At 42.8% G+C, this 21,817-nt stretch overlaps 2 protein-coding genes across 3 annotated transcripts; both read right to left on the reverse strand.

Moving 5' to 3' along the window:
- Positions 1-280: 280 nt before the first annotated feature.
- LOC131475777 (ras-related protein Rab-40C) lies at positions 281-7,559 on the reverse strand. The gene is made up of 6 exons (XM_058654099.1): positions 7,083-7,559; positions 5,729-5,789; positions 5,434-5,494; positions 5,262-5,339; positions 4,342-4,564; positions 281-3,766 (listed from the first exon to the last, which is right to left on the reverse strand). Exons 1-6 carry the CDS (start codon positions 7,222-7,224, stop codon positions 3,492-3,494), a joined length of 840 nt encoding a protein of 279 aa, XP_058510082.1. The 5' UTR covers positions 7,225-7,559; the 3' UTR covers positions 281-3,491.
- Positions 7,560-9,845: 2,286 nt separating this feature from the next.
- On the reverse strand, positions 9,846-21,277 carry pigq (phosphatidylinositol glycan anchor biosynthesis, class Q). Of its 2 annotated transcripts, none has more exons than XM_058654050.1 (14): positions 21,169-21,277; positions 19,812-19,999; positions 19,149-19,335; positions 18,658-18,860; positions 17,743-17,939; positions 16,919-17,050; positions 16,672-16,792; positions 16,028-16,154; positions 15,644-15,797; positions 15,151-15,262; positions 14,947-15,027; positions 14,349-14,463; positions 14,111-14,172; positions 9,846-12,118 (listed from the first exon to the last, which is right to left on the reverse strand). In XM_058654050.1, the coding sequence occupies exons 2-14, from the start codon at positions 19,962-19,964 to the stop codon at positions 11,966-11,968; spliced, it is 1,797 nt and encodes a 598-aa protein (XP_058510033.1). In that variant the 5' UTR covers positions 19,965-19,999; positions 21,169-21,277; the 3' UTR covers positions 9,846-11,965. The 2 variants fall into 2 exon arrangements, with proteins under 2 accessions (XP_058510033.1, XP_058510032.1); XM_058654049.1 differs by lacking the exon at positions 21,169-21,277 and adding an exon at positions 20,681-20,861.
- Positions 21,278-21,817: the final 540 nt, after the last annotated feature.

Consider the following 21,817-nt stretch of genomic DNA (forward strand, 5'->3'; position numbering starts at 1 on the left):
ATAAAGGCGTGAACATGTGACCTAGATACCGCAGGCAAGCCCAGATATCGTCTTAATGTTTGAGGTCAATCTCAACATGAAAAAAAACTATAAACCTATTAGCTTTATTCCTCATTTCAAGCTGCCAAACTAACCAGGAAGTGCACAAACCTTGAACAACACTGTTTTGATTTTCAAACTGCACCTGGAAACCAGAGATTTATTTTGAGATTGGCCTCTTTCTGCAGCTCTGAACCAAAAACTATATAATTGTACAAAAATAATGAGCAGACATTTCAACTTTGACATTATTCAACAGTTTTATTGTGAAAAAAATCTCTTCATCCCCTCGCACTTAAACTGTACAATCAATAATTTAAAAAAGAAAAAGAAAAAAGAGGAAAACTTGCTTAGTGTTTGAGGAAATTCTCTCTCTCTTTCACACACACACACACACACACACACACACAGAGACACACACTTCAGATGACACGGCGGCTTCAGCCAAAAACAAGAATAGTGTTTTACAGGTGTTCATCATCATCATCATCCTCACACCAGTCAGGTAATATCATGATGAAATCCCCCAGACTCAATCTCCCACAATCCTCCACAAACATTTCCATCTTTAGAAGAAGAAGAAGAAAAAAAGAGGGAAACTCAGCTCAGGAGAAACATGGTCATCAAACACTGAGGAAGTCGACATGAAACCAAGAGAAAACTAAGAAAATGCAGATGCAGAAACACAAAACCTTTATATTACACTCACTGAAAGTTCATATGCTCTGTGAGTCAGCAGCAGTAGCAGCAGCGGCGGCAGCAGCAGCAGCAGCAGCAGCAGCAGCAGCAGCAGCAGCAGCAGCAGCAGCAGCAGCAGCAGCAGCAGCACTAACACTGATAAAATCCTCCTGTGCCGTCACAGCTGGAAAACTCCAGGGGGAAAATCTTGGCAACAAGCTGGAGATGAATTTCCTCTTCATTCAAAGTAATAGTTCTTGTTTTGAGAAGTGTGGTCTGCACGAGGTTTGCCGTGAGCCCCCGGCCTGAGACTAAAGAGGCCACGTCACCAAACACAGCAACGACAACAACGTCCGTTTAAGTCTACGACATCTTCAGAACATCTCGTTATCTCGTCTTTATCTCACTGTGAGACCAACAGAGACAGACTTTTCCAACAGGAAACTGAAGTTTGTAAACCACTCACTCTCCTAAACCAAAGTCCAGAGAGATAATCAGTGATTTTAGCTTGTGAGGACACAGGAGCTGCTGGTCCTCTGCTGCCTCGTGTGGTCACTTTGTGTCACTGACATAAATCTGAACAAAGGATTTCAAACGCTGAATTTTACAAAACAAGACATTTGAACTTAGGCAGCAGTGGATCAACAACTCCTGTGTGCTGTGATGTTAAAATCACTGATTTTCTCTATGGGCTTTGGTTTGGGAGAGTGAGCGGTTTACAAACTTCAGTTTCCTGTTGGAAACGTCTAACAGTGAGATAAAGGCGTGTTCTTAAGATATCAGACTTAAACAAAATAAAACCCCTTGCTGTAGTCGATGTCCAGTCACACCTGAAAACCTGCAGCTGAGAAAGACAGAGTCCAAACCAGCGAGAGAAGAGTGAGCGACGCCTCCTGTGTGGAGGACGACGCCCAACACAGATCTATGAGAAGAGCATGTGTTATTCAGCAGCGACGAATCACAGGCGGCGTGCGGAGGCGGCCGAGCAGATCAGAGAGAGAGAGAGAGAGAGAGAGAGAGAGAGAGAGAGGGAGAGAGAGAGAGAGAGAGGGAGGGAGAGAGAGAGAGAGAGAGAGAGAGAGATGCTTCGACTTTCACTCTCATGGGAGAAACACACAGAGCAGCGAGACTGTTAATGAGCTGCTGAATTCATGTGTTCATAGATTGTATTCTTTTGTAAACCACTCACTCTCACAGTCCATGAAGTAAATCAGTGATTTTAACATCACACACACACGAGTTGTTGATCCACTGCTGCCTCCATCACTAAGTTCTAATGTCTTATTTTATCACTTCAGCATTTGGAAATCTTCATTCAGATTGACTTCAGTGACACAAAGTGACCACACGAGGCAGCAGAGGACCAGCAGCTCCTGTGTCCTCACGAGGTAAAACCACTGATTTTCTCCCTGGACTTTGGTGTGAGAGAGTGAGTGAGTTTAGTACTTGGGTGTTGAACTGAGCTCTAACACATGTTGTGTCGAAGCATCACAATATCATTAGAGCATTAACAACATGCAATAAAAAAATCGAGGGGTCTTGGAATGAGTGGAAAGATTCAGCTCCCCCTTGTGGCACTTGAAAATAAATCACTAGGATAGCGTGTTGGCGAGCTAGGCGGCGTTTTCAAGGATTCTCTGGATAAGAAAAATGAATTGTGAGTCATTTCTTGTATCGTGCTGTAACATTGTACGTCTTCTTGTCCTCTGGGACTTCACCACCGCGTGGGAACCTTCACTCGTCTTGTTGCCAAGATTTTGTCGTGTCACACAGGTGAGTGTTCAAACACAATGTGAGGCTAAGTAAAGATAATGGAGCGACTGGCTGCTCACTAGTGTCTTACATATTAGCTTATTGGTCAATAAAGTAGCAAATGAACAGAGATGACAATTAGAAGCAGAAATGCAGAAGAGGAAGCCCTGAGCAACAGGACTGTGGTTCGTTGTTTTTATCGTAGCTGAGATTTAGTCTCAGAACAGTCAGCTCTGCTTCCACACGAGCCGATACTAAAATGTGACTCCCGGCCTCTGATTGGTCAGAGAGTGTCGTCACTGAAGTGTCACGAGCGCGACGCCCGACACAAGAATCAAAGCCAACAACGTCCAACTGTAGATCAAAGTTAAAAAGACTTAAAAATCCTGAAAACATGCGTTCATCTGTCAAATGTCAATATTGAGCAGAGGAGTCTGGTGGATTTAGAGACAGTACTGCTCAAAGACACTGTAGCATCTTTGTCTGCTGTTAGCCGATACTGTAGCTGCCAGATGCTAATGTAGCAGACGCCGCGGCATTCATATGAAGTTTGACAGCGACGTTTTTAGCAAAGACAAAAATGAAATAAACCACAGTCGTGCTGTTCAGTGCTTCAAGTGAAGACATGATGTCGAGGTGACACAAGTGAGGTGATTTACGTGAGTAACTAATCAGGTGAGCAATTTCTGTACATGTAGTGAACACTCCAGCAGGCAGGGGTCACTCTGGAGCCTCTTCTCTCACTCGAGCAGTTGGATATAGTGTGAAATTGGGTCAGCGGAGACCAAAGTGTCTGTGGATGTTCTCTGATATCCTGAGGCGTCTTTTCCACACCCGCACAGTACTTCCTACTCTTCAAATCAACTCACAACAGAGGGAGGAAGGTCTCATTCATCCTTTTACACGCATCCTTTCTGCTCCTCAGACCTTCATAGTTCTCTTTTGGTCCAAGTACTGACCACCTGTGTCCTGACACCACACACTCACCGGCTCGTTCACGGTCTCCTCCAGGACGCCGGTCATTAGGAGATCTTACAGTTGCTGCGGGTGCAGTTCTGCGGGGGACTCTGTGGGGGACGGATGGACTTGGAGCGCTTCAGACTGTTGCCTTTGGATCCGCCGGCCGGGTTGGCCAGTGAGTAAGAGCGTCCATGCATCATGACGGCATTCATGCCGTTGGCCATGGAGAAAGATTTGAGGTGGGACTTGATGGCGACCGGCAGCGGGAGCTTGTCAATGAGGTGGACCGGAGTGCACGACACAATGGCTCTGCAGCAGAGATCCTGGAGGCTGAAGACTGACGGGAGGAGCACAGAGACCACGTTAAAGACAAAACTCACATAAACACGAACGCGCAACCAAACTCTCTGCTGTCCTGCTCTGTCCTGCACAGTGGTCATGGTCACTTCTCCAAACCTGTGCTTGCTGCAGTGTTTTGCAGCTGAGAAGTCTGGATATTCATTCAAATCTTAGGCAAATTATGATTTTAAAAGTAACTAATCATTCATTGTGAGATTGACTAGTGTTAACCAAAGGTTATCGTGCTGTTGCTGTTGGGAACAAAGCTCCCTCTGTTAATATTTTTGTTGTCGTTGTTGAAATGAATGCTGCATAAAAAGTACAGGTAGAAGTAGAAATGTACACTTCCTATGACAGCTCCCACTCAATTGTGTGTATACTGCAGGGAGACGCCACCGCAGCAATGGCGGCTTGTTTACTTCCGGTACTTTCGTCTATACAGGAAGCAAAAGCTGGCTTTGTTTCACTAAAGTTGGAAAGCGTGAAAGCAAACTCAGACCGGCGGAATGTTGCAACCCCCAGTCGAACAGCCTAATCATCAGCATCACCAGACTGGGCCATGAGTCCGCTCACCTCTGTTGGGCCTCCAGAACTTCTCCATGCCGTGCCTCATCAGGACGATTCGCGACAGCTCTGTGAAGGACTCGATGACGTTGAAGTTGCACAGAGGGCTCACCTCGAAGAACGTCATGCCGTTCTTCTCGGCGTACGCCCTGGCCTGCTCTGTGGGGACCTGACGCTTGAAGGCCAGATGGAGCCGGTTGCCTACGAGGATGCGAGGAACGCCCGGAGCATGCTGGGGAAGAAAAGAAAAGTTACCCTTGATATTCAAGCTTGGTCTGTTTGAAACTGTGAGCAGAGGAGTTAAAATCTACATATATATGTACATATATATACATATATATGTACATATATATGTATACATATATATGTACATATATATGTACATATTCTGTATATATTTTAACAACAAACAGTCTGGACCGTTTTTTTCTTCCCTACATCGTTTAACCTTAGTCGCCACATGTGCAGAGGTGGAGCAGGAAAAGGCCGACGTGAAACACACATTCCACAGGACAAAAATACCACACACACACACACACAGAGGGGGAGAGAGAGAGAGAGAGAGAGAGAGGACATCCTCTTTGTTTCTACGTCAGCAGGAAGGACATATTTATGCACCCACACCCTTGACTTTACATTAGGAGAAGTTGTTCGTAAGAAGACAACACGTTCTAAAAAAATCAGTCGCTACAAAGAAAAAACAACTATTTACATCCAGAGACAAAGGAGAAATAAAATGAGGAAGGTGAAATTTTAAAAATCAGTATCGTGAAAACATATCGTGACTTCATCATCGCAATAACATCTTGATAACATACCGTGACTTCATTATTGTGATAATATCGTATCACGGCGTCTCTGGCGATTCCTAGTTAAATATCCATGTATCGTGTTTGCTAGAAACGCTCGTCACCACCGCTCACACTCACCTCATCGATCTCTCTGATCCACCGGTCGATGCCGTCAAACGACCACTTGTTGGTGATGTCGTACACAAGCAGGATTCCCTGAAGAGAGAGTCAGTGCGATCAAAAACATCCCATCATAAAACATGCTGCTTTTTTGGACTTTCACATCCCATCAAACACCATCTCATCTCACCTGAGCTCCGCGGGAATAAGAGCGAAAGATGGTGCAGAACCTGCCTTGTCCCGACGTGTCCCTGAAGACACAGAGACAACCATTCATTGTAGAGGTGTAAAAATGTCTTGTTTTTTACCACAAACCACAGAGGTTCAGTTTGAATGATTACTTTGTTAAATGGAGCAAAGAAACAAGAAAAATATTCACATTTAAGAAGCTCACAATCACTAAACATACATCATCATCATCATCTATTAATCAAGCTATATCTTGTGAAGATGTGTGTGTTTGTGTGGCGCTGAAATTGGCTTACCACAGCTCCAGCTTCACTCGTCTCCCGTCCAAGAGGATGGTGGTGGTTTTATAGTCGATGCCTGGACAGTGAGACAGAGACGGACATCAGACGAGCCTGAGATACATTTGTGTCCAACTTCTCAGCTGGAACACGGTGAATTCAGGGGTTTTGCGTCACTCAAACTTCCCACTGTTAAGTCCCGATATCAATGGAACGCAGCAGAAACGTCTTTTGAGTTTTGATGCTAACTGAAGGCTACATCGTTCAGAGGGACAGGTGAACTGTAAACATTGCAAACTTGTTTTAATTATTTAAGGAAATGAACCCAGTTGCAAATGAATCACCACAGCCCTAAAGTGATTGGTTGATTATCTACAGCATTGAGGATTTAAATAATAATAATTTGGGTTTCTTTCAGCCCAAAAGCCAAGACTGAACTAACTGACCACATGAAGAGAAAAAATGAAGACTCCAGGAAAAACAACAACCCTCACACTTTCCAGACTCCATCTGCCTCTGTGAGCCACGAGCTGACGCTGGCTAACAACATCAGCCACATTTTCCAATTTTCCAGGCAACGTGAAAGTGCAGCTGAGCTGAAGTGCTGAGCTCGGAGGACGAGTCTAATTGAATTGAAGAGAGTGCAGAGCTTCGTACCAAGTGCTTCCTCTCCTCTGTTTGCCGGGGAGCACTTAAGAGTTCCCACATAATCAATATCTCAATCTCTACTTCTGTTCACGGAGTCGACTCATGCTGTTGTGCGTTCAACGTGTCGCTGCTGTGGCCGATCAGCACGGGACGATTTGTTGATAAGTTCACCACAATGAAAAGTGAGTGTGACAACATTAGAAACTCGACATTATCGTCATCATAACTAGAGACCGAGCAGTGAATCAGTCGGGCTGATAATCGGGCCATTATCATCACAAACCTGTCACTAAAACTTTTGTTTTCATCCAAAGGTTTATTTATTTTTAAATTTTTTGATTATCTAGGGCTGCAACTAACAATTATTTTCATAATTGAGTAATCTGTCGATTATTTTCTTGAATTTTTCGAGTACTTGTTTGGTCTAGAAAATGTTGAAAACTGGAAATGATGATATGGTTTTGGTCACAAACCAAAAAGAAAAGAAAACAGCAAAATATTCACATTTAAGAAAAATCACAGAAAGTGGTATTAATTACAACACATTAAAAACACTCAAGCTCATTACTGATTATTGTACAGATGTAGACAACATTTTTCTTCACTGTACATAATAAACATAAAGAAATAATAGCTGGAGAGGGCTTATATTCAAATATATATATATATATATATATATATATTATGTGCTACTTCCGATCTGAAAGTGTCAGGAGTGACTCACCACTGCTGTACGCGTACGGGGACTCCGCTGATCCGTCCTGTAAGCTGTCCAGGATCTCTCCCTTGCCCACATCACTGTCACCCACCAGGAGGAACTTGAGCAGGTAGTCGTAGCTCTTCACCGGGCTTCCCTGGCTGCCCATGACGTCTCACATCTGAGCCCAGGCTCCAATGGAGGCTGAAGACGAGCGACCCACAACTCCCTGCCTTGACAACAGGATGTTCAACCAACCTTCACACACTCTTCTTCTTTTTCTTCTTCTTCCTTAACCCAAAACAGATGATGATGTCTGTTTGTCTGTTATTCCATGAACTTGAGCTGAACAGGAGGGTGAACTCACAGTTTAAAGTCCTTGTTTTTTTTGTTTTTTTTCCTTTAACTCTTCCAAACTCTTCTACTGTGTGTGACAGTAATTTTCAGGCTAAAACCACAGAACCGTCTCAAGCTAAAGTCCCGTCTGAATAATAACATGGATGCAAAGAGACAAAGACATCAAATGTGTTTGTACTACGTTTGTTTGGTCAAACTAGTGTCTTCACAGTTAATGGGATTATTATTTGGTTCATAAAATGTCAAACAAATGTTCTGCACTTTTCCAAACCTGAAAATGATAATGACAAAAACACTGTTTACTTGCAGCAAAGAAGCAGCTAAAATCACACAACTTCATTTCTTTCTTACAAAAACTAATCAAATCACTAAATGATTAGTCGATGATCCAAAAAGCTGCTGATTCATTTAGCAGTTTATTAATAACCAATTAACACTTAACTACATAACTAAACAAACCTGTAAGTCTTTCTTGCTGATAACTCACAACTTATAAGTGATATAACCAGAGATAAGACATATATACAGTATATAATTCATATCAAATTAAGATTAAAAAAACAAACTATTTTCTAACAGGATGAAACCGGCCAATATCCGTGTTTTTTGATAGGATGTTAATAATAAAGTGGGTGATACGTGACACGTCCACAGCTAATTAGACAATAAAACACTAATGTTGATCAGTAATCAGGTGAAACGAACCCCAAACGTTGGTAAATGTTGTCTTTTCTTTACTCAGCACAGGAAACAACAAGCTAGCGCTGTCACTCAGCTAGCTTAGCCTTTTAGCTTAGCTGTAATCACTGACGAAGACACGTAATAAACCAGTGATTATTTACGTAAAGACTCGGGGAAAAACGGCACGACTGCACGACATTAACCGCTATTACTCCGTTATTACTCCGTTATTACCCCGTGAAACACTTGTTTTAAATGCTCGGTCCGTCAGCTAGCTTAGCCCGCAACTCCGCTCCAGCGGGACGTCAGTGTGATTTGGGGCCCGCGGCTCAGCGCGTCAGTCCGGGCACAAAGACTCCCGTGACTTCGCTGTGTTTTGTCCAGAAAGTTCCGCTCCGCTCTGCGGCGTATGAATCTTTAAGTCCACTCCGAATCCCCGCGGGTTCCTTCACGAAGCTCACTCCGTGATTTCAACATTGTTCTCCGCGACACTGAACCACAGTCACAGCGGGGTCTGCCTTCTCTGACCACGGGATAACAACACTGATGGAAGGCGCAGCTGACAGAGCAGCGGCGTCCGTGTCCCTGCTCCCTCCCTAAAGCTTAACGCCGCCCCAGCTCCAACGTGATTGGACGCCGATACCGCAGTAACATGGTAGTGGCATTTGATTGGCTTTGCTACACGTCCGTTACAGTCGACTGTCAACAACAGCACGCAGACGGTGGGAGAGCCGTGGAAAACAAAGGTTCTCACCAGGTCCTGAATCAGAACCATCAGGTACGAGCAGGACCGGCCCAAGCTATTCGAATTATACCCACAATGCTTTTAAAGGGATAGTTCTCAACTGACACATTATCAACACAGAATAAGGAGCTGGAAACTCCACGACACGACTCAGAGTTTTATCTTTTCCATCAGTGATAGTACCTGGTACCAAAATGTGATGTCAACAGACTCCCGGCCTCTGATTGGTCAGCGAGTGTCGTCACTGAAGAGTCACAAAAATCAAAGCCAACAATGTCCAACTGTAGATCAAATTTAAAAAGACTTAAAAATCCTGAATACATACGTTCATCTGCAACATTTAGCAAAGCAAATGTGTAAAATGTTATATTTAACAGAAGATTCTGGAGGATTTAGAGACAGCACTGCTGAAAGCTGGCGATTGTGACCATGTTCAGTGGTATTTCAGTTCAGTGACTGTGTCAGACAGCACCTGAAGTACTGAACCCCTCTGTCGAGAAACATTTGATAAATAAACTGATTCAAATGATTCAGTTACACCCAAAACAACTGCTTTACAAGTCACTAGTTTGTGTGTTTGCGTCACGTATGAAACCACGTCACGCCAGTTCCATGAAGCCGTGATATGACGACTCCGCCCACATTGAGGGATGATATCTAAAATATCAAGAATGTGTCTGTAACTGCAGCTCGCAACTACACACACGTTTCTGTCTGGAAACTACGTTTTTGTTTCCTCTCAAACCAAAGTCCATAGAGAAAATCAGTCAATCAATAGCTGCAGGGACACAGGAGCTGCTGCTCCTCTGCTGCCTCGTGTGGTCACTTTGTGTCACTGAGGTCAATCTGAACAAAGGATTTCAAACACTGAAGGGAAAAAAATAAGACATTTCAACTTAGTGATGGAGGCAGCAGTGAATCAACACTGTCTCTCTATGGGCTTTGGTGCAGGGAGAGTTGGTTATATACTAAAACAATAAAGGCTTGAAGAATGAGACAATGCAATATTACATATGCATTAATTTTATTGAATGAACATGGAATATTTAAACAGATTGAGGATTTAATTAAAATGAACAAAAACAAGTTAATATACACATTCACCAACTGTAACAAATGACATACTATTGTTAGTGACATTAAAGGGCAGTGTGTTACCATTTAAATAATTCACATTTAAAGGTAAAAAAAAAAAAAGGATCTCTGCAGGTCTAAGATATGTTCAAATTAAAGGGATAGTTCAGGTTGTTTGACGTCTGGCTGTATCAAGGACAGGAGACAAATATATATTTCAGCCTCCTAACAAAATAATAATTGAGTCAATTCTACTCCTGCTTAAGTCTGTAACACCTTAAGAATGTGTTTGCATCAAACCTCATAGAGAAAATCAGTGATTTTAGCTCACAGGGACACAGGAGCTGCTGGTCCTCTGCTGCCTCGTGTGGTCACTTTGTGTCACTGACATAAATCTGAACAAAGGATTTCAAACGCTGAATTTTACAAAATAAGACATTTGAACTTAGTGATGGAGGCAGCAGTGGATTAACCACTTACTTTCCTCTATGAGGTTTGGTGTGGGAGAGTGAGTGGTTTACAAACTTCACTTTCCTGTTGGAAATAAGATAACGACGTGAACACGTTCTTAAAACATCGTAGACTTGAACAGACATAGATTTTATGAGGCAAGTCTTTTGTGAAGTGGCTGAATTCAGTTTCCTTCCTTCCGTGTTTACAGAGAGCAGGGCCACTCGTCTCGTGCTGGTTCTCAGTGATGCTGACTAATCTGAACTATCCCTTTAACGTGAAGCATGAGTCCGGTCTCCAAACTGTTAGAACCTTGTTGTTGAAGAAAAAATTAGGTCAAAATTCACACATGTAATAGAATAGTAGCATATGAATGCATTTGATTTGTATCACGATGATGATGATCATCATCATCTGTATCAGTTTATCTGGATGAAATATGGCATCAAACAAACAACATAAAACACATTATTTCTATTTAAAAAAGAATGCTTTAAGATTAAAAAATGTTGACGATTATTAAATTAAAAAAACATAATTTGTTTAGTTGTTATAATTTTACCTCAACTTAGTTCAATACTTGATCATAAAAAAATCTAAAGGAAACTATTTTTATTATCAGTGCAGTTAAGACACAAATCCCTGGTAACTGGGATTCTGAGTAGAACAAAGATTTTATTTTCTTTGTGTCACCACGTACTAAAGACATAGAGCGTTCATAAAACACATGGAGTTAAAAGTAGTGAGGTTCGTTAGTTTCAGGTCTTCTTCCGTAGAACCTGATGACATTATTATTATTTTTTTGTAAATTAAATTCCCATTGTACGACAGAGTATTAGGGCCACATTGAGAAAACAAATAATTCACAGACTTCGAGAATAGTCTTAGGAGAATAAAGTCCTACATTTATGAGAAATTCATACATTTAGGAGAATAAAGTAATACATTTAGGAGATACACTCCTTTATATATACAGTATATATACTGTATACACCAGGCAATGTCAGACAACTCGTCTCTTCATCTCTTGTTTGTTTGACGTGCTTTTATTGTGACATAAAAGACAGAAAAGTTTACCAGAATGTTGAAGATGTCGTAATGCTGCAGCTCCAGCTGTTTCCATACTGGTGAAAACCACCAGGGGGCAGTATAAGGGTCAGATATATAGATATAACCAGTCTGTCACATTCGGGAATACATTTTAATTTCTGTGTATTTAAAGTGACAATGAACAGCTTGAAACCAGCACAGGTGACGTTCGTGTTTACAGAGGCTTTTCCTGACAACATGGCGGAGGAAACAAACATCTGTGTTTTTAAAAAACTGCCATGTCGCCGAGCAACTCGAGAATCTCGAGGCTTCGAAATGGTTTGTTTTGCAACTGAAAGACAAGACTACGTCCACTTTTATAAACAGTCTATGACAGGACTTCCTGTTGTTTGAGCCTGTGGCCACATTGTTGTGATGTGAAAGACAATTATTACAAGTGCAGTGTTTTGGCAGTTTTGAGTGTGTGAAGACTTCACTCTTTCTTCCCGTTCTCCATCTGTGTCCCTGTCCTCCCTCCCCTCCTCTCTGTCTTACGTTTGCTGGCTGCTGTCTCTCAGTCAGTCTTGGAGGTTTTGCGTCTCCAGGGGTAAATCAGCTCCCCGACAAACAGCTTCTTGACCAGCGCTGCCCACGAGTCTTTGGGGTAGCAGCTGTAGGTGGGAGTGCGATACGTCTGGACCACTGAGCCGCACGGCAGAGGGTTGATCTGAGGGACACAGGACGCGAGACACGGTGAACGACCACAAAACAACACGGCAGCTGTGACAGTAACAGAAGCCAGAGATGGTTGCCATGGTGAAGCAGCGTGGGATGTCGATGTCCGAGCAACTGAATCCTCTGCCCTCCTCTCTGACTCAGTCCAGTGAAAACACACAACGCTTCTGAGGGGGCGGAGTCAGGCTAAAGCTGACGTTAGCACAGGTCATTTGTCCAGAATATGAATATATATACATATACATATAAACATATATATACACATATACATATATAAACATATACATATATATACATATATATATATATATATATATATATATATACAGTGCTCAGCGTAAATGAGTACACCCCCTTCGAAAAGTACCATTTTAAACAATATCTCAATGAAAACAAAAACAATTTGCAAAATGTTGACAAGACTAAGTTTTATTTAACATCTGTTTAACTTATAACATGAAAGTAAGGTTGATAATATAACTTAGAGAACAAAATTTATAGTTTTACTCAAATTGGGGTGATGCAAAAATGAGTACACCCCACTGAAAGTCTCTGTAGCAAGGCTAAATTTTAGACTACAAATGTCCAATTTAACAATAATCAACCACAGGTGAGTCTAACTATTCATCACACAGGCGCCAGCAGACAGTTGACTATAAACCCCTTCCCATTTCATGTTGTTAGCAAGGGCACCACATGGAAGAGAAATGTCTCAAGACTTGAGAAAGAAAATAATTTCTTTACACCACAAAGGTGAAGGCTACAAGAAGATCAGCAAAGCTTTACTTATCAGTCAGAATACTGTAGCAAAAGTGGTAGAAAAATTTAAAAAAGATGGAACTGCAACCATCTCACAGAGACGTCCAGGTCGTCCACGGACGTTAACACCTCGACAGGAGCGTCTCCTGATGAGAAGGGTCAAAGAAAATCGGCATACAAGTTCACTGCAGTTATCCAAGGAAGTAGAAAGCCAAACTGGGGTGACTATTTCCCGTGACACAATATGGCATACACTGCAGAGGAATGGCATGCATGGGTGTTGTCCCAACGGAAGCCTCTCCTAAAGCCCAGGCACATAAAAGCCCGCCTAGAGTTTGCCAGGGCCCATGCTGACAAAGATGAAGACTACTGGGACTCTGTACTTTGGTGTGATGAGACCAAGATAAATGTTTTTGGAACTGATGGCTTCAAAACTGTATGGCGTCGCAAAGGTGAGGAATTCAAAGAAAAATGCATGGTGCCTACAGTGAAACATGGTGGTGGCAGTGTCCTTATGTGGGGTTGCATGAGTGCTGCTGGTGTCGGGGAGCTGCGTTCCATTGATGGCATCATGAATTCACAGATGTTTTGCTCTATACTGAAAGAAAAGATGCTATCATCACTCTGTGCCTTTGGTCGTAGTGCACTTTTCCAACATGACAATGATCCTAAACACACATTGAAGGCCACTGTTGGATTTCTGAAGAAGAACAGGGTAAAAGTGATTCAGTGGCCAAGTATGTCTCCTGATCTGAACCCAATTGAACACCTATGGGGAATTCTGAAGAGTTGAGGATTACTCTCCATCGAGCATCCAGTCTCTAAAAGAGATAATTCTTGAATGGAAAAAGATTGATGTAGCAAAATGTTTCCAACTTGTTCATTCCATGCCTAGAAGACTTGGTGCTGTCATTAAAAATCATGGAGGCCATACAAAGTACTAGGGTTAGTCGTTTTTGTTGTGGGGTGTACTCATTTTTGCATCGCCCTTATTTCAGTAAAACTGAAAAATGTGTAATCTAAGTTATGTTATTGAACTTACTTTCATGTTTTAAGTTTAACAGATGTTATATAAACTTATATATATTCAACATTTTGAAAATAGTTTTTGTGTTCGTTGAGATATTGTTTAAAATAGTACTTTTCAAAGGGGGTGTACTCATTTACGCTGAGCACTGTATATATATGAACATAAGTTCAACATTAACCACATGTGATGTCTCACCTCCATCAGCAGGTGCAGAGCCGTCCCAGGTTCTTCAGACAGCACCCGGAACTTTACACCTTCTGTAACACACATGACATCTGTCACACATTCATCCATTCACCGACTAGCGGTCAGAGCTAACTCTCCTCCAGTGTTGTGATGTGTGTGTGTGTGTGTGTACACACACACACACACACACACACACACACACACACACACACACACAGGCCATCAGTACACAGAGACGCCCGCGTACCTGCCAGTCTGTACGAGCGACACACACGGAGGATCATGGCGAACAGTGGGAAGGAGTTGATGAAGTCCACGCTGAGGTGGAGGACGCCCTGGAAAAGCACCACACCCAGACGCAACTGCAAACACACACACACACAGTAGTAGGGATGGATGGCACGACAGCACAGTTAACAACACATTTTGTGCCGAGTCATCTGAAGCCATTTCCACACACAGCTCTCTGACTAACAAACGGTGCATACTAAAGCATGCAATATTATAAAGGATTATATAAGATTTTTGGATTGTATCGGATTTTATATACCGAGCATCGTGTCGGCTCATCCCTAAAATGTAGCCTCGTCTTTTTGTTGAAAACGGTTTATGGAGCAGAAACACACTCCTGCTGCTGAGAACCAGATGCCAGCAGAGACACACTTTTCCAACAGGAAACTGAACTTTGTAAACCACTCACTCTCCCACACCAAACCCCATAGAGAAAATCAGCGATTTTACATCACAGCACACAGGAGTTCTTGGTCCACTGCTGACCACACGAGGCAGCAGTGGACCAGCAGCTCCTGTGTCCCCGTGAGCTAAAATCACTGATTACCACTTACCAGAGTGAAGACCAGGTAGTAAAGGGCTGTGGTGGGAAGCAGGAAGAGCAGGATGGTGAACAGCAGCGTCCCGATGAAGAGCTGGAGCATCACAACCACAAAAACACACACTGAGTGAATGTCTGTGTGTGTGTGTGTGCGTGTGTGCGTGTGTCAGTGTGTCAGTGTGTGTGAGTGTGTGTGTGTGTGTGTGTGTGTGAGTACCTGGTCCAGGTCGTAGGAGCAGGAGTCCACTCTCTGCCTCAGGACGTTCCACTTCTTCCCTCTGAAGAGTCTCCAGAGAGACGAGAGGCCGTAGATCTTCAGACAGTAGAGCCTGAATATCGCACAAACACACACACGAACACACACACACTTTTTGTGGCATAATTTGTCATAAACCACTCACTCTCCCACACCAAAGTCCACAGAGACACAGCTGCTGCCTCGTGTGGTCACTTTGTGTCACTGAGTTAAGTCTAAACGAAATATTTCAAAAGCTGAATTCAAAAAATAAGACATTAGAACTTAGATGGAGGCAGCAGTGGATCATCAACTCCTGTGTGTGATGTTAAAATCACTGGTTTTCTCTGTGGGAGAGTGAGCGCTTTAATAAATTCTGTTTCCTTTTAGAAAAGACCGTCTAATAACTATATAATGCAGTGAACACATTGTCAACTTATCAAAGACTGACACAGTTCATGTGTGAGTGTCTCACCTGGCTCCGTACACGTAGAAGCAGTAGATGTGGAAGGTGAGCAGCGCCACCATGTCGGAGAACAGCGAGAGGGCAAAGGTCAGGCCCAGGCTGGCTGACAGGCCACCGTACCAGAGGATGCCCTCCACGAAGGGAGACATCAGGTGGATGTAGCCTAGACAGAGATGAACTCTGGGTAATTTAGCGAGACGTGAGTGCAGACGTGAAGATGTCAAGTCTCTGTCAGGACCATGATCATTAACTACATCACTAACTAGCCGCTTAACTAGTTGTGCTTTCATCTGGACCTGAAGGGAGAGAGATCCTGCCCAGAGTGAGTGAGTGAGTGAGTGAGTGAGTGAGTGAGCGTGTGTGTGTGTGTGTGCGCTTTGTGGTGGAACTCACTGATCCACAGGTGAATGTGATAGAGGAAGAAGCGTCCCAGAACCTGGTCCAGGGCCCGGTTCATCTTCAGCCCTGCAGGAGCTCCCATCAGCCACTGCAGCAGCTCCTGCAGCTCTTTAGCCACGTGCTGTGAAAAAACCACAGCAGTGTAGAAAGTGAAAGAGAAAACTCTGCGTCCACAGCGACGTTAAACCACACCGTCAATATTCCAGACTTTTTCCAAGACCGTGACTTTATGTTGTTGTTTTTTGCGTTGTGTTTAGTAGAAAAGTTCATTTTTAATAAAACTTTGTTTTACAAACATTTCACGGGCAGAACTTAATGGATGGATTTCACTTAACATAATACAGTCTTAAACTATTACAGTAATACATGATATACTACAATATTATAAGAAGAATGATGGTAATAATAATAATAGTGACATACATTATAAATACTAGAAAATTATTCCTATGGGATAAAAGAACTTTGGAAAAGTCAACACATTTTTGACCTCAAAGGATTTTCCATGCACACGATGATTAAAGTCATGGAAATTCACACAAGAAAATCACTGCATCACCACAACACGACGTCCAGACTCTACGATCGCAGCAACATAAAAATCACATAAAAATCACATAAACAACACACACACTTACATCTGCCGCTGGCATCAGTGTTTGAGCCAGCATGGTGATGTGATCGTCTCTGTAGAGCCACCAGATGAGTAACCAGCCGAGAGCCGTGTCCACCAGGAACGACACCAAGATATTCGCTTTCCTGTGGATGGTGAGACAGGTGAGGGTGGAGCCACACACGTGGGGGTGGAGCCACAAACGTGATTGCAGCGCCAGAATGCACCATTAGAAAATGGAGAAGATGCCAGAATCGGCATATTTCACTCACCTCATGAACTGATCGTGTCCGGCGGCTGGCGCGGCCGAGCTGAGCGCCCGCATGTGTTCGGTTCTGTAGCTCAGCTGGACGCACGTGGACATTTTACTGCCCACAACACGGAGCGGGAACAGGCTGAAGATGCTGCGGGTGAAAAATGTCATGAGGGACTCAGAGATTACTGATCTACTGTCATAGCCATACAACAAGAAACATGAGACAGTTCAATTCTGAAAACAACGCCAAACAAATGCAGACGACTGTGCATCGATGTTGTGTGAAACATGTGACCAGATCACCACAGATCCTAAGGACGTCAGCGGTGGATCACCGCTCTAAAAACACCGTCACGGTGAGCAGAGGAGACGCAGTGATGAGAACCAGAGACAACAGAGTCATGGCTTCATATCAGACACTGACATTAGCATCCACATCCACATTCACATCCACATTCACATTCATGTTCCACAGTTCAGGTCAAGGACTTTCCGGGGCCAATTCCATCAAATTCAAAGACGGAATGTGTTTGTCTTTGGTGAGACAGAAATGTTATATTTCCCAGACATCACGTCCTCATTTTCTCTCTTTCTTAACTTTACTCGCTCATTGTTCTGCACGGAATCTCACGTCAACGGTGAAGAGAGAGACGACACCGCGGGTAACAACGTTTGTCCTGCGTCGGCCTCAAACAGCAGGTGGCGTCGTAACAAACGAGGGAGACAGTAACCTAAATATCAACTTCACTTCTTTCATGCACAAAATCCAAGCACGTTCAATGACAGTATACAGCATTTTCATTTGAATTGAATTGAAATTCACGTCAGGTCTGCTCTCACCGGGCGTTGCAGAGCCACGCCCACAGTGTCAGCAGCCAGCGGAGCAGCAAGCAGAGCGGCACCGAGGCCTGTTTGAGCAGCTCCACGATGATGCTGGCCTCTCGGCCTTCGGACTGCCAGTGCGTCGTCTTCAGCGGCCCGTCGTCGTATCGGTCCAGGAAGAAGAGCGGCCGGCTGCTGGCCACCGTCTGGAACACCTGCACACGAGAAGCTGCTTTAACACGAGAAGCTGCTTTAACACGAGAAGCTGCTTTAACACGAGAAGCTGCTATAACATGAGAAGCTGCTTTAACACGAGCAGATGCTTTAACACGAGAAGATGCTTTAACATGAGTCTGCAAACGTCGCAACGTCACACTTAAAAAAATGGTTAAACACAAAACTGAAGAACATGGTTTTCTTTTGTGTTGTTAAAATGTTCAAGTTAAAAAAATAGTAGTTGCTGTCGACACAGGGAGTGTGTGTGTGTGTGTGTGTGTGTGTGTGTGTGTGTTACATTGTCTATTTGGGAATAGTTGGGAATATTAACTGCCACCCTGGCCCTCAAAACATTTTTTTCTTGCGAATGAATAAGCTACTCCCTCTGTGACGTCTATGCTGGCGCCCTCTACAGTTATTATTGGTATGATATTTTGATAATAAATTCATTTGATTGTTGTGGTTTTTTTTTTAATAATTAAAACCAGTTTCTGTGATTTTTCAACTTCTGAAATGTGAATATTTTGTGGTTTCTTTGCTCCATTTGACAAAGACATCGTTGAAACTGAATCCTTTTGGTTTGACTTTTTGCTCTTGATGTTATTGAATGTTAAGACTTTTTCACAATGTTAACTAAAACTAACACGGCCACCTAGTGGCATGGAAATGCTATGACACATGGCTCATACAGTGGGACATATTTTGTGCCTTGCTCACCTGTCTCAGCTCAGATGGAGGATCAGTTTTTGGGTCAGGGACTCCGTTCTCGACGGGGTGAAGCTGCGACAGCATCACCTTCATCTGATCATAGTGGACAAAGATCACCTTCTCCTTCTCCTCCTCCTCCTCCTCCTCCTCCTCCTCCTCGTGCTTCTCACCGTCCTTCTTCTCTGAAACCTTCTGCTGAGCAGCTGCTCCTCCTGTCATGTCAGACATAAATGCATATTCAACTCCTGGCTGATTTAAGTTGAAATTTAAAAACACACACACAAAGAGAAGGTGTTTGTTTTTACACGACTACACCGGGAGAATCCTCCCTCACGACGTTGTAGCTCGACTACACCGGGAAACACATTACTGTTCATTTCCCAGCAAACAAAGTCAGGCTGCAACGATGAACAGCCCAATCTTGTTCAAATCGATCAATAAAACAACTGTGGTTTGTTTATAAGAAGGAATAAAAAAAAAAACGGTAGTTCTGGTCTCACTTTGACTGCGGCAGAGGACGTCGCAGGTGAAGCCCGTCTTGCCCATCTGGCGGCTGATCTGGAGCCAGCGCTCCTGTGGGAAGATGGTGCTCAGGTCTTTGAGGAAGTTCTCCATCTCGTCCTGACCGTCTTTGGGTAAACTCCAGGATCCCAGCACCGACAGCTCCACCCCGCTCTGAGCCTGCATCTGAGAGAGAACAAAGAAACGATGCCGGTCAGAGAGAAATCAGTCTTTTCATTTTTACTTGTTTGGAGAATCTTATTTTTCATTTTGGTTCAGCAACAATAAAAAAACATAATCTGCAACAGTCACACACACACACAACTTCTGCCTCCATCACTAAGTTCCAATGTCTTACTTCAGTTTGAAATCCTTTGTTCAGACTGACCTCAGTGACACAATGTGACCACACGAGGCAGCATAGGGCCAGCAGCTCCTGTGTCCCCGTGAGCTAAAATCACTGATTTTCTCCAAGGGGTTTGGTCCAGTGAACATATTCTTAAAGTATCACAGATTTGAGAAGGGGGTGCACAGTCAGCTCAAACTATATTTAACCCTGATGAACACATGAAGTCAGCATTTATCCAAATCTACTGTGAGGTCACTATAATCTATCAGGACATCAGTCAGGTTAGACAACACACACGTGTTGGTGCACTGACCTGCTGGATGTACTGTTTGACCTGTCCAGGGATGAACGGGTAGTGGATGACCGCCAGCACTATGGCCGAGTCCTGTCCTGTGATCCAGCGGCCGATCAGCAGCCCGCTGTCTGCCCGGTTGCAGCATTGTGGGAAGAAGATCTTCAGCACCATGATTTCACTGCTGCTCAGGGATCAGCATCCAGCAGCTGCAAACACAGATAAAAGAGTGAAGAATAAGAAGATTTCAATACTTCATTTGGATCAGTAGCTGATTAAAAAAAAAAAAAACTTTCTGAATCAAATCACATTTTATTTGTATTGTATTTTATTTTCTCGATGGATCGAGTACTTTCTCTGATTTTTCTACTTCTTAAACTTGAATGTTTTCCTAGTTTCTTTGCTCCATATAACAAAGAAATCATTGAAACAGAATGATTTTGGTTTGAGGAGAAAAACAAGACATTTGAGAAAACTGATCATTTTTATAGATTTTACGGAGCAGCAAGTCAACGATTGAGAAAAATAATCATCAGTTGCAGCCTTGGTTTCTTTGCTGTATATAACAAAAACTGATTATTTTCTGGTTTGTGCACAAAACAAGACATTTGAGAACGTCATCGTTTTGAGATTTTGGGACAACATTTTCTGACATTTTATGGAGCAGACACATAATCAATAATCGATGGACTAATCGATTATGAAAACACTTTGTTGCAGCCCTAGACAAAAGCAATCGAGAGTGAATCTCATTCAACAAGCAACTATTCTTAATACATGAAAAAACCATACCTGGTTTTGGTATCGCGGTACTGTCGTATCGTGAGATGTTGATATTGTTGCAATAAAACACAAGACAAACACCTTTACCGTATTATTTGAACAGTTACCTCCAGATGTGAAACAAAACTTGACGTTTCCGTGGAAATGAACACAAATGGTTAAAACCCGGGTTAGCCGAATGAATGAGCGGACCCTTTGCTTTCAAACACGTCATTAATATCTCACGATTCTGTTGAAAATAAAGCGCCGCGGCAGGAAAACGGTTAAACGTGACCCGTTTTTAAAAGAGCATCTGTTGAACCTGACGAGACTGAGCTGTTGGCCTCGTTTTTGTCCTTCACGCACGGAGTTTGACGCGTGTTGTTTTGACAACACACAAAAGCCCGGAGCGAGATTTTCATCGATTTCACTGTCGCCGACACAGCCAATGACAGTGAAGCGGGTTAGCTGCGGCGTTAGCAGGAGGCACGCAAACAAATCATCAAACTCCACTAAATTCACCCGTTTAAAGGCAAACTTAACTCAACTTTCTCAATCTACCGTCTTCAGTAGAACATGTGGTGAAATACAAGTTTTTAAACAGTCTCAGTTTTACCTTCTTTATCAGCGACACGAGCTTTCACCTTCCATCTGAAACACCATCAAACCGCCGCCATTTTCTTTGTTGACAGTGCAGTGGCTAAGTCGCGCCGGGTGGAAACACACATCACACTCGCGTGTGTTCCTATCCCAAATGTACTCGTTTTAAACTTTTCAAGCGAAAACGAAAATGAAAAAACAAAGTTTGTTTATTAAAATACACGTCTTTTTTGTTTCGTTTGAAATATCGTGAGGTTTTATTGCACCGCACCACCATATCCGGGTTTATGTAAAAGAACAACAAAAACGTGATAAATAACGAATAAAATCACAAAAGAATAACTTGTAATACAAGAGTATGGAATCCCGTTTCCGCCACTTGAAGAATAAAAATATATTAGTACGTTCGATGTCGAACATTAAATAAATGGTGTAATACATATTATACATATTACAAATAATACACATGAGAAGTAAGCACAAACTGTATTCTGGTTGCTTAATGTATATACTGTGTCATGTTTTCTATTTTGATAATCTTAATAGTCAATATCCATTATATGCTACATTTGTAGATGTAAAATGCATGTTTATTAGTTATTATCTTTAATTACTGTCTTGTTTTATTATGAAGGCAACAAGAGGTTTCATCAGCCAGAGGTAAA

This window comes from Solea solea, chromosome 16 (genome assembly GCF_958295425.1).
Source record: "Solea solea chromosome 16, fSolSol10.1, whole genome shotgun sequence".
NCBI lineage: Eukaryota > Metazoa > Chordata > Actinopteri > Pleuronectiformes > Soleidae > Solea > Solea solea.